General features: G+C 38.1%; 1 protein-coding gene across 1 annotated transcript in view; it reads left to right on the top strand.

The window, feature by feature from the left end:
* Positions 1–21,797, top strand: part of LOC121389771 — a 47,354-nt gene that overhangs the window by 18,843 nt on the left and 6,714 nt on the right. The window contains exon 3 of the mRNA XM_041521419.1: positions 5,563–5,718. Coding sequence (XP_041377353.1) covers positions 5,563–5,718 — 156 coding nt within the window. The remainder of the gene's footprint in view (positions 1–5,562; positions 5,719–21,797) is intronic.

The following is a 21,797-nucleotide window of genomic DNA, read 5'->3' as shown; positions in this document are numbered from 1 at the left end:
ATTTTAATATTTAAAGCTGCAATCTCGGGTGTATTTTAATATTTAAAGCTGCAATCTCAAGTGTATTTTAAGAATTTAAAGCTATAATCTCAAGTGTATTTTTATACTTTAAAGCTGCAATCTCAAGTGTATTTTTAATATTTAAAACTGCAATTTCATGTGTTTTTAGACTTAAAGCTACAATCTCAAATGTATTTTAGATGTTAAAAGCTGCAATCTTGACAATATTTTTAAATTTTAAAGCTAATCTCTAGTAATTTTAATATTTAAACACTAATATACCTTTGAATTACAAAAATGTAATAGTTTATTAAAACTAATTGGTTTGTGATATAGAATGAGGAAGTGAAATGGCAGCTTTAAGATGTTTTCTTTTTATCTCAATTTACTAATTTATATCTTTATTTACTAATTAATATTTTTAATATAAGAAAAACTACACCAAAATTTTGTGTGGTATAATGTAGCAAACAGATTAAGGTACCCCAAAGAACAATGTGCATTTAAAGCAGCATGCAACTTGTCATGAGAAATAGGACATGTTCTAATTGGTAAAACTCTGATACAACTTGTCATATAAGACTAATGTTCTTCAAATTTATGTTTTCTCACAGTACAATTTTTTATCGCATGCGACAAGCTGGGCGACTAATTTGTTGGTGCAGACTGCTGATTGGAGAAAAATGTCAACAATGTGCTGAAGTGTCTTTAAACATTCCATTCATTTAATTATTAAACATTGTAAAATTGCATGTTACCTGAAGACATTACAAAGTGTTTAAATATTTGAGACAAAGCACAAGAGATAAACATTGCATTTCTAACACTCCTTAAGTACTGTTGCAATGGCGGGCCAGTCTAGGATTTAAAAGTGTATCACACATCTAACACATATAGCATGCTTTAAAGTTTCTACAAAGAAGATTTACTGCTAAATGTATTTTTAATAATCAGCCTGCATTGTTTGGTCACATTCCGCAGAGATTGACTTCGTGGGATTAAGTTGTTGTATAATGTAGTCCACTTAAATGTCAGGTTCACATATGAGAAAAAAAAGGTTTTTGAGAACACCAAAAAAACTAAAATTCCTGTTTTGACTATAAAAAAAATAAGTCTTCACTGAGGTTTGTCAGCAAGCGTGTGTGAACACATGATTATGTGTTTGTGTGTGTCTTGTGATACATTGTGTGGATTGTTTGCATTACGCAAGGTGGATTTTGTAACACCAGATGCAGGTTTTAAAAATCTGCTTTACACTGTAATGCTAATTACACCGTCTCTAGTAGTTTTAACGTTTAAAGAGAAATAGAAAGAAAGAAATGTTTTATTTAATGACGCACTCAACACATTTTATTTACGGTTATATGGCGTCAGACATATGGTTAAGGACCACACAGATTTGGAGAGGAAACCCACTGTCGCCACATAGGCTACTCTTTTACGACAGGCAGCAAGGGATCTTTTATTTGCGCTTCCCACAGGCAGGATAGCACAAACCATGGCCTTTGTTGAACCAGTTATGGATCAGTGGTCGGTGCAAGTGGTTTACACCTACCCATTGAGCCTTGCGGAGCACTCACTCAGGGTTTGGAGTCGGTATCTGGATTAAAAACCCCATGCCTCGACTGGGATCCGAACCCAGTACCTACCAGCCTGTAGACCGATGGCAAACCACGACGCCACCAAGGCCGGTAAAAAAGATAAATAGAAGCATATCCCTAGTTACCTGAAAAACAATCCTAACACCTCAGCTCATTCAGGGATTCTAGAATTGTTATAAAAATCCACTAGTCATGGGATCAGTTATTTAAAAAATGTACTAGCCATGATGAAAAATTCACTAGCTCTACTTTAAGTAAATACAGTTTTACAAATGGGAATAATTGGATATGTCATCTAAAGGAGACAGAGCTTAAAAACCCTTAGAGTTGAGGGGAGGAAGGGGCAGGATATTCACATTTACAAAATAGACTTAAATGCAGCATTTGACCCAAAAAAAATCACTAGCCATTGGGCTTGGCAGTGGTAGTTATTTACGAGCCCAACATTGAATATCACTAGCCATGGGATTGGGGCTACCATAATCTAGAAGCCCTGTCATTGTTTAATCAATAAATATTTGGTGTCAGACATTAAATTTTAGTAACTGTGTGTCTATTAGAAAAGGGTTGGGATCTAGCTCAGTGGGTAGAGTGCTCGCGTGTGGTGCTTGGGCCATAGGATCAAACCTCCTTGGTGAACCCATCATCAGATTGGGTTTTTCCCTGGGTATATCAGTGGTTGTACTGTCCTGTCTGTGGGAAATTGCTTATAAAAGATCTCTTGATACTAATGGGAAAATGTAGTGGTTACCTCTAATGTGCTGAATTTTCAAAGCCTATTTTTTGATGTAAACATGTGTGACTGCATAGTGTTACAGTGTTTAAACACCTGTGTTAAAAAGTGGGAAAAAAAAAAAAAAAAAGCCTTCAAAAATTCGGCCCATAATGTCAGAATTATCTAATAGCCGATTATTGAAATAAAGTGCTTTAGTGGTATTGTTAAGCAAAGGAGATACAAACACAGCACCTACTAGCCTTAAAGGTGCAGACCCTAGTTTCAACTTTCAAAAATTGACACTAAGTTTAGTTAATCTACAAACCTGTAACACACATGGATAAAGTTACAACTGAGTGAAAGAAGAGCCTGTGATGGTATAAAACACGGAAAATATCCTTTAAAAATTAGACTAGAATTCGAATCAATAACTGCTACTTTTCAGACACACATGCATTTTTAAAAATATGAAAAATGCATTTTGTGATATTAGAAACAACAGGATGACCAGAAACACATTGGTTCTACAGAAATGGATAATCTAAACAATAAAATATAAGTAATGCTTGATTTCAGTGATCATAAATGGCTATAATAGTGAAAAATATGCCTTAGTGTTTGAAAACTAGGGTCTGCCCCTTTAAAGTAGATGGCTTAACCACTAGACCACCAAGGCCGGTTTATTTGTCTGAACAGCCGGGGTGAGATGTAGCCCAGTGGTAAAGCGTTCACTTGATGCGCGGTCGGTCTGGGATCGATCCCAGTCGGTGGGCCCAGTGGGCTATTTCTCGCTCCAACCAGTGCACTACAACTGGTATATCAAAGGCCATGGTATGTGTTATCCTGTCTGTGGAATGGTGCATATAAAAGATCCCTTGCTGCTAATCGAAAAGAAAAGCCCATGAAGTGGTGACAGCGGGTTTCCTCTTTTAATATGTGTGGTCCTTAACCATATGTCCGACGCAGATATAACCATAAATGAAATGTGTTGAGTGCGTTGTTAAATAAAACATTTCCTTCCTTCTTGTCTGATCATTATTTCCCTTTATGTCCATTCCACACTGACATGGGTTGTTTCATCTGTCTGTTTACAAATTACATCAGTGTTGTCTGTCATAATAACAGACTGGAGTAAAGTGGTGACCCTGTGCAATCAATCTTTTTTATTGTTTATTTCCTCTGTGTTGATGTTGCAATGAAATGTACATAATTTTCTCTGTAAACATTTAAATGTTTTGTGATAGGAAACGAATGTTTATGGAAGCTTGGGTTCAAACGCTGTGTGTTTGATAGTGTCTGCATTCACTAGGGCCACAGGGCGAGATTTAGCTTGGTCAGTTGAGTGCTCGCTTGAGATGGTTGCATTGCAGGATCGAACCACCTCGGTGGATCCATTCAGCTGATTGATTTTTTAGCTTGTTCCAACCAGTGCACCACAATTGGACAAAGGCCATGGTATGTGTTTTCCTGTCTGTGGGAAAGTGCATATAAAAGATCCCTTGCTGCGTTAGGAAATTATAGCGAGTTTCGTCTGATGACTACAAGTCAGAATTACCAAACGTTTGACATCCAGTAGCCAATGATTAATTAATCAAAGTGCTCCAGTGGTGTTGTTAAACAAAAGAAACTTCTTCTTTTTTCATTTGGGCCAGAACCGAGTGGGTGGGTGGGGGGTCCAGGATAGTGGAAATCTCTCTTTGAATGAAGAATCATTGCTGATTGGGAATTATATTTCCCATCTCCTTTACTTTGTGATCAATCCCCATCAGTGGACCTACTTGGCTATTTCTCATTTCAGCCAGTGCTTCACAACTGGTCTTAACAAAAGTCGTGGTACATACTACGCTGTCTGTAGGATGCTCTACATATAAAAGATCCCTTGCTGCTTATCAAAAAGAGTAGCCCATTGTGTGGCAGCAGCAGGTTTCATCTCTCACTGTCTGTGTGGTTCTTAACCATACCGATGCCATATAACCATAAATAAAATGTGTTGAGTGCATTGTTAAATAAAACATTTCCTTAACCATATGTCCAACACTATATAACTGTAAATAAATGTTTTGAGAGGGTCATTAAATAAAACATTTCCTTTCTTTTTCACTTTGTATTGTTTCTTTTGCTTTATAAATTGCTTTTCTTTTATTTATCCCTCCCCCCACCTGTTTTCCTCACCCTCTATCGCTCTCTACCCCTTCTGTTGCCTCTTTCCCCTCACCTCACCTCACCTTTCCTTTGTCTCGACCCTTTCTTCATTCCACCTCTTATTTTCATTCTTTTTCTTTCCTTTATTATTCATCTGCGTGGGTTTATCCGCTGAAATATAAATATTCACAACTCACCCACCTACGTCAGATTCTGATAGATGTCAAATGAAGATGTGTAAACACTCCAACTCACGTACTTGTGAATAGTTTTTTTCTTCTGCCTTTTTTTTTTTTTTTTTTTGTTTATCACTATGTGGGTAGGTCTTATAAGTAAAACAATTACCCTAGGTTAAGATTGCTTTTGACCTTTGACCCGTTCTCACCTACATAACTCTGGTCCATTTACACAGACTATCCCACCATTCTGTGGGGTTAGCGGTGTATCTCTGTCAGTGTAGACACTGATGAAAGGTTTGTCACCATGAATGAAACGATATTTTCATGAATGAAAGGACATCTTCAGGTTGATGAATTCTGTTTTTCATTTTGCTACAAATGTTGTCTGATAACATTTAGAAAGATTCTGGTTTCATCTTCCAGTGATGGAGAGATAGTCACAGTGAATTAAAGCATGACTTTGTGAAAAGCAAAGAAAGGAATATTTATTTTACAACACCTGGGCATGTTTTAACCTATGGCTGAGTGTATCTAACATCCACGTATGATTATATCGACATCAGTTGCAGAGAGAGAGGAGGATATTATATTTATGAATGTTTAGGTTGATGAAATCTGTTTCCGTTTTGCTACAAAACCTGTCTGACAACATTTAGAAAAGTTCTGGTTGCATCGGCCAGTGATGGAGAAATAGCCACAGTGAATATATTAAAGGAAAGGAATGTTTGATTAACACCGGAGGACATTTTAAACTAAATCTGTTTGGTATTTAACATCCATGTATGACTATATCTACATCAGTTTGAGAGATAGAAGCCAATATGTTTATGAATGAAAGGATATCTTTATTTTGATGAAATCTGTTTTCAGTTTGCTACAAAACTTGTCTGATAACATTTAGAAAGAGTTTCGTTTCATCTTCCAGTGATGGAGAGATCAAAGCAGACGGAGAGGAAGTCGTCTGCTGCTGGTGTTGTAGCAGATGTGAATGATGATCTCAATAACAACAAGGAGAACAAACAACACAGAAAGATGTCGGAGTCGTCCAATCACGTGTGTGTCAAGTCCACCGAATTTCCAGGTAAGTGTTTCACAATTCTGGCTTCAAAGTTGTGTTCGTTAACATACAAGGACAAGGGTCGCATCTAATTTTTAAAAATAAAAACTTCTTTTTTTTAAGTATTAACATAAACATTGGCTATTGTTTATTAGTCACTGCTCCTATGTTCTTGTTCAATTTTGTTTTTGTTTTGTTTGGGGGTTGTGGGGTTTTTTTGTGGGGTTCAATCATGAATTATTAAACTTTCTGGAATAATAAACTTTTATTTCCCAAAATTTGATAATTACACTTCAAACAAGAACCTTTTATTTTATGGTTTTTGGTTGGGTTGGTGGTGGGGGGTCTCCTTTTTTTTCTCTTTTTTGGGTGGAGGGGGCGAGAGCATCTGGATCTGCTACAAGATTAGTTGTTTTTGATTTTTTCTGGGTATTTAAAATAATTGCCAAACCTACCACATGTCTTTCACCACCCTCACCCACATGGAATCTCATCTCAAGCTATTTGATTGCAAAGTAACCTGTCTAAATCAGATCATGCCAGGGACTTAATATTTATCTGATTTAGACAGGATCCGGTGTTCAGAGGGTCGAGTTTTAGAATTTAGAAAATATCGGGACCATGAAACTTGGCCGGTTTTGACAGGATTCCAGTTTATTCAGGGTCTGGTTTAGACAGGTTTCACTGTATATTGTAAAACTGAAGATAGGTAATATTTTCACTTTAGTATCAGAATTTAAAGATGCCTAACAATTAATGGCTAAGCAGTCTTTTCAGTGTTCAAAATAAGCACTTGTCTCTTTGTCCAGCGGATAAGTGAAAATGTTCAGTGCAGTTTCATTTTGAGCATAGAGCACATTGATTTATTAATCATCGACTATTGGATGTCAAACATTTGGTAATTCCGACATATACAGTGTTCGAGATTAAATTTCTTGGCCAGTATCCCAAATGGATACTAACATTTCAAAATCTGATATCCCACCTGAGAATTTAGTATTATATGGCATCCCAGTGGGATACTGGGTTCTTGAAGTCTGGTATCCAGAATTAAATTCTGGTATCCCCGCGATATCGGGATACCATTAATCTCGAACACTGCATATAGTCTTAGAGAGGAAACCTGCTGCATTTTTCCATTAGTAGCATGATATCTTTTATATGCACCATCCCACAGACATGATAGCGTATCCCATGGCCGTTGATGTACCAGTCGTGGTACATTGGTTGCAATGAGAAATAGGCCAGTGGGACCATTGACAGGGATCGATTCCAGACCGACTGCACATCAAGCAAAATGAAAACCATCATCTTTACACTTTAATAAAACATATCTTTTATTTGGACAATATTGGCACACAAGCAAAAGTTAAAGTTTGTTTTGTTTAACAACACCACTAGAGCAGATTGATTTATTAATCGTCAGCTATTGGATATCAAACATTTAGTAATTTTTATATATATATATATATATATATATACAGTCCTAAAGAGGAAACCCGCTACATTATTCTTTTAGTAGCAAGGGATCTTTTATATGCACCATCCCACAGACAGGATAGCATATGCTACGGCCTTTGATATACCAGTCGTGGTGTACTGGCTGGAACGAGAAATAGCCCAATGGGCCAACTGATGGGAATTGATCCTAGACCAACCACGCATCAATTGAGTGCTTTACCACTGGGCTATGTCTCGCCTCTTGGCAGACAAGTAAATTTCTAGATGTTCTTTTTCAGTGGACTGGTGGGAAATTCTGCTTATGTCTATTGCTGGTTTTGTGTTGTCGAAATGAAATCAAGAACAGGTCAATGGAACGAAATGAATCCTAAGACCCATTGTACTTCAGCTGAGTGTTTGACCACTTAGATGTCCACCCAACCCAGAAGATAGATGGGATATGCCTTATCAAGTGCCTGTTCACAGGTTTACAGTTAATGGAACACAAGGCATGCAGTGATTTATATATCTTATAATTATACCATCAAAACCACTTCGGTTTATTCAGTTGAGACCATGTGATGGTTTATCATACCACAGCCTAACTCTTGACCACTTAGTTTTACACCTTTCCCATACGCCCAGTAGAAACTGAAATCATGTTGGTTTATGATACTCAGCTAAGCTCTTGCAGGACTCGAAATTTGCCAAAAAATAATATTGGATGTTGGCAAATTAAGGTAAGCCAACCATGAAATACGAATAAGATTTTAATGTGGAATAAATATATGCAATACAAATATTAATAGTGGCTCATATGTTATAGCTCTAAAGAAGATCGTCCAAATAATATCATTTGGGCGACTTCGCCCAAACTGGACATTGGTCGCATTTGGCGTCCTGGCCACAGGCCATTTCAAGCCCTGCTCTTGACCAGTTGGTTCTTCGCATACACCCCAACCCAACCCCTCAACCCCCCCAACCCCTCAACCCCCCAACCCCCCACCCTCTGATGTACATGTACAAGTCTAGAGTTATTGGTGCATGACACATGTGTATCTTATATATAATGATGAAATATCACCATCTCGTATTTACTCAACTGAAATCGTGTCTTGATTTATGGTATTTCTCGTTCCAACCAGTGCACCGCGACTGGTATATCAAAGGCTGTGGTATATTCTATCTTGTCTGTGGAATGGTGCATATAAAAGATCCCTTGCTACTAATGGAAAAAATGTAACGGGTTTCCTCTCTGTGACTGTCAAAATAACCATATGTTTGGCATCTAATAGGAGATGAGGGTGGGATGTAGCCCAGTGGTAAAGCACTCGCTCGATGCGTGGTCGGTCTAGGATCAATCCCCTTCGGTGGGCCCATTGGGCTATTTCTCATTCCAGCCAGTTCACCACGACTAGTATATCAAAGGTCGTGGTATGTACTACTCTGTCTGTGGGATGGTGCATATAAAAGATCCTTTGCTGCTAATCGAAAAGAGTAGCCCATGAAGTGGTGACAGCGGGTTTCCTCTCTCAATCTGTGTGGTCTTTGACCATATGTCTGACGCCATATAGCTGTAAATAAAATGTGTTGAGTGCGTCGTTAAATAAAACATTTCATTCTTTTCTTCTAATAGCTGATGATTAATAAATCAATGTGCTCTAGTGGTGTCGTTAAACAAAACAAAGTTTAACAAACTTCATGGTTTATGGTATTCAGCTGAGCTCTTGACCACTTAGTTCACCACCCACAGACTTCCACTACTCCCCCCACCCATCAAATAGATCAGATAGCCTTTTCACAATTGTAGAGTTTAATGGTGCATGACATATAATGTGTATGTTACATATGATCAAGTTTCAACATCTCGTGTTTATTCAGTTGAGATTGATATCTTGGTTTATGCTAGAGGGTTAATTGTATAATATAGAATTAACTTCAATATATGCTACCTTAACCTATTTTCTGAAAATTCTCAAACATTCACTACGTGTTGAAAAGATTGATTAAAAATATAAATAAACTACATTTAATTTAGTACTATAAGAAGTGACATATGATCTCACTGCCTGCTCAGACAGTATACTATATACCATGCATTCAGGCATCGAAATAAGGATCATGTCTGGTAACCCATTTACAGGTTACCACAAAATATAGCCTAGGTTACCACAACTATATAAAACGCGGACACTCTGAAATTGTATCGGTGCTCGTGAACATTGGTACGAGAAACGAAATACGGAAGTAAATTTATTGCCTGATTTACGTTCAGAAACGAAACTACCATTAAACATTGAAATTTTTGTCGCAAACAAAACACCATTCTCGACTTTTCTTATATGTGGTAACTTCCGGTAACCTGAACGATCGTTCTTGACTTATTTCGATGCCTGTGCATTTGACATTCTGGTTTGTGATCTGGCTTAGTTAGTCGAGCACTAACCTTGGTGGACCTAATCTCTGACTGAGATTTTTCCCATTCCAACCATTTCAAAAGGTTGTGGTATATGCTGCCCCACCTTTGGGGAATTCGAAGTGCTTATAAAAGATCCCTTTCTGCTGATATAAAAATACAGCATGTTTCCTCAGAAGACTGTCAGAATTATACCAAATGTCTGACATCCAATAGCCGATGATTAATTAATCAGTGTGCTCTAGTGGTGTCGTTAAACAAAACAAACTTTGATTCCCCACACCGGAGAAACCCATCACATACCACAGCCTTTGATATACCAGTCACAGGCAAAAAGTAACTGGGTCCACCAATGGGAGTCGACCCTTCTCCGTAAACACCTCAGGTGAGAGAGAGTGAGTATTTTTAACATGCCCATATACCACTAAGGTTTCAGGCCTGTCCGTCACGGGCCAAGTCTCTGGACAGAACCTCAGTTGAGTGGTGTACTGCAGAATGAGGCCTACAGAGCATCATCACACCTTAGGTAAGCATGCTATAAATGTACAAATCGATGACCTCAATCCGGTACTTGAAGAAGATGTTTGTTTTATGACACTGCAGTGTGACATATTTGTCCTCCGAGTAAAAGTTTTCGCATTGTACCCGACACTTGTCTGCTGAATGTGCCGGGGAATGGTGTTGTCTTTGTTTAGACATGATTACAACAGATTACCTCAGCTCTGTGAAAACAGTGAGCTAACTCCTGATGAACAATAACAAATCTTCGATTGTTGTTGAAGGTTGCATTGTACCAAAGCAAAAAGTTCCATGTCAGAGTTTTAGGTGCACCCTCAGTTGTGAAGCACTGGTTGAGACAGGGAGAAACGTTTTTTGTATTAGAGAATGGGTCCACTGAGAGGGTTTGATCCTTCGACCGAAGCACGTCAACTGAGCACTCTACTACAGTGAAACCCCTCTAAACTGGACACCCTTGGGACCAAGACAAATGTCCAGAGTTTATGAGGGATCCGGTTTACAGAGGTTAAGTTCTGTGCTGGTTTTGAGGGAATTCAAGTTTACAGAGGTTAAGTTCTATGCTGGTTTTGAGGGAATTCAAGTTTACAGAGGTTAAGTTCTGTGCTGGTTTTGAGGGAATTCAAATTTACAGAGGTTAAGTTCTGTGCTGGTTTTGAGGGAATTCAAGTTCACAGAGGTTAAGTTCTGTGCTGGTTTTGAGGGAATTCAAGTTCACAGAGGTTAAGTTCTGTGCTGGTTTTGAGGGAGTTCACAGAGGTTAAGTTCTGTGCTGGTTTTGAGAGAATTCAAGTTCACAGAGGTTAAGTTCTGTGCTGGTTTTGAGAGAATTCAAGTTCACAGAGGTTAAGTTCTGTGCTGGTTTTGAGAGAATTCCGGTTTACAGAGGGTCCAGTCGTAAGAGGTTTCACTGTACCACGCTATATCCCATTATTTGATACACACAAATAAATATTTAGTTTAGACTGGTTATGTTAATGTACTAACAGGGGCCTAGCTTCCATATACACACCGGCCTCGGTGGCGTCGTGGTTAGGCCATCGGTCAACAGGCTGATAGGTACTGGGTTCAGATCCCAGTCGAGGCATGGGATTTTTAATCCAGATACCGACTCCAAACCCTGAGTGAGTGTTCCGCAAGGCTCAATGGGTAGGTGTAAACCACTTGCACCGACCAGTGATCCATAACTGGTTCAACAAAGGCCATGGTTCGTGCTATCCTGCCTGTGGGAAGCGCAAATAAAAGTCCATTGCTGCTAATCAGAAAGAGTAGCCCATGAAGTGGCGACAGCGGGTTTCCTCTCAAAATCTGTGTGGTCCTTAGCCATATGTCTGACGCCATATAACCGTAAATAAAAATGTGTTGAGTGCATCGTTAAATAAAACATTTCTTTCTTTCTTTCTTTCCATATACACAGGTATGCAGCAAATGCTCAATATGGTAATTAATATCTTAAATAGCTCCCCATAATCAAAATTAAGGTAACAATTAATCACTCCCCATAATCGTGTTCACACTGAGGTCTGGTATTATGCATATAATCTTGAGAGAAGTGTCTGCGTGACTGTCATTGTTAACGTTAGGAAATCCAAGTGCAGGATATGGTGACATTTTGCATGTTACAGTTTAAGTGTTTCTGAATTGTGCTGTATCCAGTGCCAGTACAGTCTTAGTCATCACCATGTGCATTGTCCAAAGGAAAGAGAAGTTAAAATTTTGTTTAATGACACCACTAGAGCACATTAATTTATCTATCATTGGTTACTGGATGTCAAACATTTGGTCATTTTTGACATTTTGTCTCACTGCTCGTTCCATGCAGTGCTCCACAGCTGGTGTGGCAAAGGCTGTGATATGTGCTATCCAGACCTGTCAACCTTTAGTCAAGAGAAAGCAGGAGGTGTGTGTTGAAAAAGCAGGAGATTTTGTCAAAAAGCAGGAGATTTTTTAAATTCACACAATTTAACCCAAAATCGCAAGATTTAAAAGAAACATTATTACAATAAGTTATATGAATACTTTATAAATGTCATATATACTTCTTAACCTTAGATCTTGGCATTAAAAAAAAAAAAAAAAAAAAAATATTATGTACATATTATTATATACATATTTAAAAAATATATATATTTTGTCCAAAAATGTTAAGAACATGAACAAGAAATTAAAAAATTAATTAGTACATTTACGGTATTACACTTACAGCCTTACAGGTTGCGTTACATTATCATTTGTGGTTAGTGTACCTAAGTACCAAAGACAAATTTATATAAATCTTATAAATTATTATTCAGTTTTTACTATAATGAGGAACGGTGCTGTGGTATTTATTTAAAATCATTATAATGATGCAATAAACATTATTTTCATTAATCATAAGTAAAACCTCATTACGGTCATCGTGTGAAATATACCGGAATTATACCCATTTCCATGAGTAACTTTATGTCAATGTCAAACACAACATTTTTTAATTGTACAAAAATAATTTCTTGAAGTGTACCCTTATAACCAACATTTTACCGCACAAACATATGATTTTAACATGCATCGTGTGTATCGCTGTCAACTCGGAGTCTGGCAGTTCAGATTTGTCATAGTTGCATTATGTAATCCAGTGGGAAGACATTTTACAATTCAGAGGTGTTATTAGAACTAAATTGGATAGTTTTTTGTTTTTATATGGCAACACTGAATGTCAATACACAGCCTGTTGAATTAGCGGCAACACGTTTCGTAGCCATTACGATGACAACAAACATTATAATAACACGTCATTTTATAAACTCCATGTGCTTTTTTTAACAATATAAATAGGCTATCCCACAATTCTCACTTCGGCAAAGGTTAAACAGTCGGGACAATTCGGCCTGTTACATTCTCAGAAACCGAAAGTAGTCAACATTTTCCGAATGAGAAAAAAAGGCAGAGTTACTTCCCTTCTGTTCTTTTGACAAAAGAGGATCGATTTTTTTTTATGCTTACAAAAATGTCATTTAACAGGAGAAACTGTCTCCCGCACAGTGGAAAGGAGATTTGATCAAATACCGGGAGACTCCCGCGGAATCCGGGAGGGTTGACAGGTCTGGTGCTATCCTGTATGTGGGATGGTGCATATAAAAGATCCCTTGCTGCTAATCAAAAAGAGTAGCCCATGAAGTAATAACAGCGGGTTTCCTCCCTCAATATCTATGTGGTCCTTAACCATATGTCCGACGCCATATAACCGTAAATAAAATGTGTTGAGTGCGTCATTAAATAAAACCTTTCTTTCTTTCTTGTTTCTTTACTCTCTGCTTTCCCATTTCTATCCAGTGCACCACGACTGGTATATAAAAGGCCATGGTATGTGCTGTCCTATCTGTGGTAAAGTGTGTATAAAGATCTCTTGCTGGTAATGGGATGGATGGATGGATGGATGGATGGATGGATGGATGGATGGATGTTTAACAACACACCAGTATGAAAAATATATGGGCTAATTGGTGTCAAAGTATATGATAAATGCATCAGTGATGTGAAGCTCAATGATGTGAATGCTGCTAATGGGGAAATGTGGCAGGTTTCCTCTAAGTCTATATGTAAAAATGTCCAACTATTTGACATCCAAATTAATCAGTGTGTTCTTGTGGTGCCGTTATACAAAACAAACTTTAATTTACTCTGTTTTTCTGTTCTGTATGTGTCTGTTTCGCTCTTTATCAATTTAGCTATCACTATCTTTCTCTTGTCATGCTCTCTCTCTCTTTCCCTTTCTGCCTTTTCTTTCTCTCTCCCTCTCTATGTCTGTACCTCTAGGTATCACTATCTTTCTCTTCTCTCATGCTCTCTCTCTCTCTCTCTCTCTCTCTCTCTCTCTCTCTCTCTCTCTCTCTCTCTCTCTCTCTCTCTCTCTCTCACCCTCCCTCCCTCCCACTCTTTCTTTTTCTTCTCTTCTCATTCATTCTTCAAATAACCATTTGTTGTACACCAAACAGCCATAACTTAAAATATGCTCCGGTGTCGTCAGCCAAACATTCCTTTTTCTCTTCCTAAAGACAGGTTACTGCTTACTTCAGGATTGACTGTAGGTGTATTTATAAAATAAACTGATCTCTTGGTCCTCATGGGTAATTATTTGCTGTCAAAAGCATTCAGCTGTAGTTATTGTGCCGTTGGAAGCATTATGCCCCATTATTCTCCAATTTTCATGGTATATTTTATACTATCAAACGGCAGACAAACTTGTTGGCTAGCATGGTGCTGTCAGTGTTGTGAATGTTAGACGGATTTGTAGATTTGTCATCATGTTGTAGAGTATGTTTTAAAAGATGTTGATGTTCACTTATTTGATTTTGTTCATCGCGTCAGAGTGGTATACAACGTAGGTGGGTAATGTTTTTTTTTTTTTTTTTATGCTTGCTCTTGCTAATGGTTTGAATATTAGTAGCCTATTTACTTTTCCATATGGCAGTTTCAAATGGGTTTTGTTTTTGTTTCTTGTTTTTTTGTGGCTTTGAAAAATGTTCTTTAAGTGCTACCTCAAGTGCTAACTAAATATACAAACACTGAATCTTTATCAATACATCACTATAGTGACTTGTGTATATATACGTCAATAGTCAAATCATGTCACGTTGCATTTTTCATTGCACGTAATCATAAAAGTTACATTTATTTATGTGATTCTGTATTTATTAGTCAGATTCAATGTTTAAAAGGTGAACAATCTATTGTCATGCATATACTTACTTCCTCATTACCCTAGGGTGGCATGTAGTTCAGTGGTAGAGTGCTCGCCTGAGATATGATGGGTCACAGGATCAACCATCCTCTGTGGATTTGTGGGGGGGTTTTCACATTCCAACCAGTGCTAATGGAATCATAATATCAGTTTACATGGACTGTATGAACCATTCCAGACAGTGCTAATGGAATCATATCAGTTTACATGGACTGTATGAACCATTCCAACCAGTGCTAATGGAATCATAATATCAGTTTACATGGACTGTATGAACCATTCCAGACAGTGCTAATGGAATCATATCAGTTTACATGGACTGTATGAACCATTCCAACCAGTGCTAATGGAATCATAATATCAGTTTACATGGACTGTATGAACCATTCCAGCCAGTGCTAATGGAATCATATCAGTTTACACGGACTGTATGAACCATTCCAACCAGTGCTAATGGAATCATGATATCAGTTTACACGGACTGTATGAACCATTCCAGCCAGTGCTAATGGAATCATGAGATCAGTTTACACGGACTGTATGAACCATTCCAACCAGTGCTAATGGAATCATAATATCAGTTTACACGGACTGTATGAACCATTCCAACCAGTGCTAATGGAATCATGAGATCAGTTTACACGGACTGTATGAACCATTCCAACCAGTGCTAATGGAATCATCAGATGGACTGTATTTCCAACCAGTGCTAATGGAATCATAATATCAGTTTACACGGACTGTATGAACCATTCCAGCCAGTGCTAATGGAATCATGAGATCAGTTTACAGCCTGTGAACCATTCCAATGGGAATCATAATATCAGTTTACACGGACTGTATGAACCATTCCAGCCAGTGCTAATGGAATCATGAGATCAGTTTACACGGACTGTATGAACCATTCCAGCCAGTGCTAATGGAATCATTCCAGCCAGTGCTAATGGAATCATGAGATCGGTTTACATGGACTGTATGAACCATTCCAGCCAGTGCTAATGGAATCATGAGATCAGTTTACATGGACTGTATGAACCATTCCAGCCAGTGCTAATGGAATCATGAGATCAGTTTACACGGACTGTATGAACCATTCCAGCCAGTGCTAATGGAATCATAATATCAGTTTACAGTGCTAATGGACTGTATGTATGAACCATTCCAGTGCTAATGCTAATGGAATCATGACCATCAGGTAATTACATATCAGTTGTATGGACTGTATGAACCATTCCAACCAGTGCTAATGGAATCATGAGATCGGACTGTATTTACTAATGGATCTCAGTTTACATGGACTGTATGAACCATTCCAGCCAGTGCTAATGGAATCATGAGATCAGTTTACACGGACTGTATGAACCATTCCAGCCAGTGCTAATGGAATCATTCCAGCCAGTGCTAATGGAATCATGAGATCAGTTTACATGGACTGTATGAACCATTCCAGCCAGTGCTAATGGAATCATTCCAGCCAGTGCTAATGGAATCATGAGATCGGTTTACATGGACTGTATGAACCATTCCAGCCAGTTTACATGGACTACACGGACTGTATGAACCATTCCAGCCAGTGCTAATGGAATCATGAGAATCATGAGATCGGTTTACATGACTGACATTCCAACCAGTGCTAATGGAATCATGAGATCAGTTTACACACTGTATGAACCATTCCAGCCAGTGCTAATGGAATCATGAGATCAGTTTACATGGACTGTATGAACCATTCCAGCCAGTGCTAATGGAATCATGAGATCAGTTTACATGGACTGTATGAACCATTCCAGCCAGTGCTAATGGAATCATGAGATCGGTTTACATGGACTGTATGAACCATTCCAGCCAGTGCTAATGGAATCATGAGATCGGTTTACATGGACTGTATGAACCATTCCAGCCAGTGCTAATGGAATCATGAGATCGGTTTACATGGACTGTATGAACCATTCCAGCCAGTGCTAATGGAATCATGAGATCAGTTTACATGGACTGTATGAACGTTTTCTGAAAGCCTTTGACTTTGACATTATTCACTGGCCTCGGTGGCGTCATGGTTAGGCCATCGGTCTACAGGCTGGTAGGTACTGGGTTCGGATCCCTAGTCAAGGCATGGGATTTTTAATCCAGATACCGACTCCAAACCCTGAGTGAGTGCTCTGCAAGGCTTAATGGGTAGGTGTAAACCACTTGCACCAACCAGTGATCCAAAACTGGTTCAACAAAGGCCATGGTTTGTGCTATCCTGCCTGTGGGAAGCGCAAATAAAAGATCCCTTGCTGCTAATCGGAAGAGTAGCCCATGTAGTGGCGACAGCAGGTTTCCTCTCAAAATCTGTGTGGTCCTTAACCATATGTCTGACACCATATAACCGTAAATAAAATGTGTTGAGTGCGTCGTTAAATAAAACATTTCTTTCTTTCTTTTTTTGGACTTTATTCAGCTCGCCTGATACGCGATCGATCTAGGATCGATTCCCGTCATTGGGCCTATTGGGCTATTTCTCGTTCGAGCCAGTGCTCCAAAACTGGTGTAACAAAGGCCATGGTATGTACTGTCCAGTCTGTGGGATGGTGCATACAAAAAATCCCTTGTTGCTAATTGAAAAGAGTAGCCCATGAATGAAGTTGTGACAGCGAGTTTCCTCTCTCTCAATATTTGTATGATCCTTAACCATATGTCTGACGTCATATAACTGTAAAATAAAATGTGTTGAGTGTGTCATTAAATAAAACATTTCCTTCCTTCTTCTGTGTATCTATCACTATCACTATCCTTCTCTCATTCTTACTATCACTATCTCTCTCTCTCTCTCTCTCTCTCTCCCTCTCTCTTTCCCTTTCTGCCTTTTCTTTCTCTCTCCCTCTCTATGTCTGTACCTATAGGTATCACTATCTTTCTCTTCTCTCATTCTCTCTCTCTCTCTCTCTCTCTCTCTCTCTCTCTCTCTCTCTCTCTCACACAATCACTATCACTATCACTATCTTTCTTTCTCTCTCACCAAATATCAAAAGTCATATGTAGTAACACACCAAATAGCCATAGTTTAACATGTGCTGAGGTTTTGCTGAACCAGTATTCCCATCCTTGACTTTGACAAATCTAAAATTCCCATGAGATGGAAAGCTACATCTCTATCATCTCTGAAAAGATGTTACCTTTCTTGTGAAATTCCACATACCACTGAAGTCGGAACAACACATGCTTAACGAGCTTGGTGCTTTCCCTTTTTCCCTTTTTTTTTCTTGTATTTACTCAAGCAATTTGGTTACCAAGAAAACAACATTCATTTTGAATGGCCTCGTTTATGAAAGCTAAACCAGTTTATCTGGCCCTGTTATAGTGTTCACTCACTGAGTGGATGCAATCGGACTATACTTAGTTCCGAGAGGTGTAGTCGGTCCGTGGTGTGCTGGTTCATACAATCTGTTGGTATTTAGTACTTCACGGGTGTAGGCAACATGTACGACATATCGTCTTTACGTAAGAACCATGTTGGCCTGTTTGGTATGTATCTGTTACGTTTTGTATTTTGATCTTAAATAAGTTTAAATACTGAATTACATGTTTGTGGACATTTAAATTCTGAATTTTGTAAACATCATGTTGGCATATATCATATGTATCTGGTACATGTAGTATTAAGTCTTAAATAAGTTTAAATACTGAATTATGTAAACATCAGGTTGGCTTATACGATATGTATCTTTTACTTGTTGTATTCTGATCTAAATAAGTTTAAATACTGAATTACATGGACATTTAAATATTGAATTATGTAAACATCAGGTTGGCTTACATGGTACATGTTTGATACATTTTGTTAGTCCCCTACCTATCCAACTGGAGGGGACTATAGGTTTCATTTCCATCCTGTCTGTCTGTCTGTCGGTCAGTCAGTCTGTCCAACATATAGTTTTCTGGATGTTTTTTTTTAGAATGCCTTGAGATATTGAGCTGAAATTTTGTGTATAATTTTATCATGTACTGTTATATATCAAGGTTGACTTTCATGGCGATTTAACCATTTTTGACAGTTATTGTCCTTGAACTTAGGAGATACAAAAGATTCTTAGGTTCGGTAGGGGACACGTAATTGCTTTAGCTGTACTCTCAGAATGCTTGTTTAAATACTTAATTATGCAAGTACCATGTTGGACAGTATGGTACAGGTGTTACATTTAGTATTTAGATCTTAAATAAGTTTAAATAACTGAATTATGTGGACATATAAATATTGAATTATGTAAATACATATATCATGTTGGTCTGTTCGGTATGTATCGGTTATATTTTGATTTTAGATATTAAATAAGTTTAAACACTTAACACTGGCATAGGAAGTGGGGAGGGGGGGGGGGTGCAAGGAGGCATTGCACACACACCAACACTTTTCTTGATTCAGTAGTAGCAGCGATGTTTATATATATTTATAAATATGTGTGTGTGTGTGTGTCTGTGTTTGTGTGTGTGTGCCCCCACCCCGACTTTTTGGCACCTTCCTATGCCCTTGCTTAGACATTTAAATACTGAATTATGTAAACTTCATGTTATCCTGTATGGTACATATGGGTATCTGTTACATTTTGTATTTAGATTTTAAATAGATTGTTTTTAGGAAGCTGTCAAAAAGGTAAAACAATACATGTGGTGGCCTTTGTGTTCATGCAGCTTTTCTGTTTGTAGGGCCATTCCAAAATTGTATCTGTCTGTCTTTCTCTCTGTCTCTCTCTCTCTCTCTCTCTCTCTCTGTCTGTCTGTCTTTATCTCTGTCTCTCTCCTCTCGCTGTCTCTCTATGTCTCTCTCTCTCTCTCTCCTGTCTCTGTATATCTCTCTGTCTCTCCTGTCTCTCTCTCTCTCTCTCCTGTCTCTGTCTATCTATCCGTCTCTCACATGGAGGGGGTTGGAGGAATCAATTTTTGTTATAACACCCACAATACACAAATATCATTTATTTAAAGATTGTATTCATAGAAGAAAAGAGGCTAGGCATAACATAAAAATCACGGTGTTTGCCTTTGATATTTAATTACCATAACTGACAGTATTTGGAAACATGGTTTTAAACATCCTCTATCTTGTGGACTCCCTGTCCTGTCTAGCCCATTCATCCATGCTGATTGCACGTGATCTGATGGCAGTGTTATTAATGTCTTAGCTTGATATTTAACCTTTACTGCCTTTTAAATGAAGAAAACTGGCTATGACATGTTCATACCCCTGTTCTCATTGTGCCAGAGTTAAGCTGTGTTAGGCAATGGTTAGTATATGGATGGCTGACCACTTACACGTAAGCTATTCAATGTTAGAACATTATTAGTGTTCCTTGTATGATGTATTTAAGTCAAGGAGCAATAAGCATGATTAGTATATTATATACGGATGGGTGACTACTTAAGCTATTCCATGTTACAACATTAGTGTTCCTTGTATTTAAGTCAAGGACCAATGATCTCGATTAGTATACGGATGGGCGATTACGTAAGCTATTCCATGTTACAACATTAGTGTTCCTTGTGTTTAAGTCAAGGACCAGTGATCTTGACTAGTATATGGAATGGCGATTACTTACAACTATTCCATGTTAAAACACTGGTTTTCCTTGAAAGGAAAAAAAAGGAATGTTGGTTTAACAACACTAGACACCACATCATCGTTTATCCCAACAGGCTGGTAGGTACAGGGTTCGCAGCCCGGTACCGGCTCCTACCCAGAGCGAGTTCTTAAGGGCTCAATGGGTAGGTGTAAGGCCACTACACCCTCTTCTCTCTCTCACTAACCACTAACCAACTAACAACTAACCCACTGTCCTGGACAGACAGCCCAGATAGCTGAGGTGTGTACCCAGGACAGCGTGCTTGAACCTTGATTGGATATAAGTATGAAAATAAGTTGAAATGAAATAAGTCAAGGACCAATGATCTCAATTAGTATGCGGATGGGCGATTACTTACAACTATTCCATTTTAAAACACTGGTTATCCTTGGGGGGGAAAAAAAAAAGAAGGAATTTTTAATAACACTAGACACCACATCATAGTTTATCCCAAAGACAGTCTGCACCAGGAAAGGTGAGTCATCACTCACGCTCTCCTCCACATTTACCTGGAGAGTTTTTAGGAGAGTGGCAAACTGATTGCCTTGCAATGACATTTTTATTACATTTTATTTTAAACTTCCTGTGATTGCTCACGAATATGTGAATGAATGAATGAATGAATGAATGAATGTTTAACGACACCCCAGCACGAAAAATACATCGGCTATTGGGTGTCAAACTATGGTAATGCAAATAAATAAAGTGATGATCAACATCAATATAAAAATTCAAGGTTTAAACAAAAACAGTGTAAAGCACTGTGCCAAAATACAAATATCACAGAATTTTACGGACACCAAATTTTACTCTAAACTTCAATTTGTGCTGTATTGGCCATTCTCAAAGAGAATGTTACACCCCTGCACCACGGTGAGGTTACAGCACGCGCAGGGGCACGAATATGTAGTCCGTCCCACAGGGAACACTTTTTTTTCATACTGTGGAATTTACTACAAGTTATTTATTTCTGAACTGATTGATTTGTAAATTGCACTCAAAAATATTTTTTAGTTTTTTGTTATTTCCAAAACACTGTAACTTTTCTTCTTACTTTTCTTCTTACATCAAACCGAACTGAAATTATTTACAAAAAACTTGTTTATAGAATGACTATAGCATCATTTCAGGAGAGTGATCTTCAGCTCGCCTTGCAGTTATAGAAATAAGCTGAATTTTTCACTAATCAACCGGACAAACAAGTCTAGAAGTCTACTTGTCCACCAATATTTTCACTTGTCCAAATAAATGTTGTGTTTTATTGAATTACAAAGACCACATTTTTGAGTGCTCAAAATGAAACTGCATTGAACATTTTTACTTGTCCACTGAACAACCACTGAGGTGCATTTTGTTTGTCCGAGCAGATTTTTACTTGTCAGGACAAACGGACAAGTGATTATTTCAAACA

The sequence above is a fragment of the Gigantopelta aegis genome, chromosome 15, assembly GCF_016097555.1.
Source record: "Gigantopelta aegis isolate Gae_Host chromosome 15, Gae_host_genome, whole genome shotgun sequence".
In the NCBI taxonomy this organism is placed as follows: Eukaryota; Metazoa; Mollusca; class Gastropoda; order Neomphalida; family Peltospiridae; genus Gigantopelta; species Gigantopelta aegis.
Note: the sequence above shows the minus strand (reverse complement) of the source record. Positions and strands in the feature narration are given on the sequence as shown.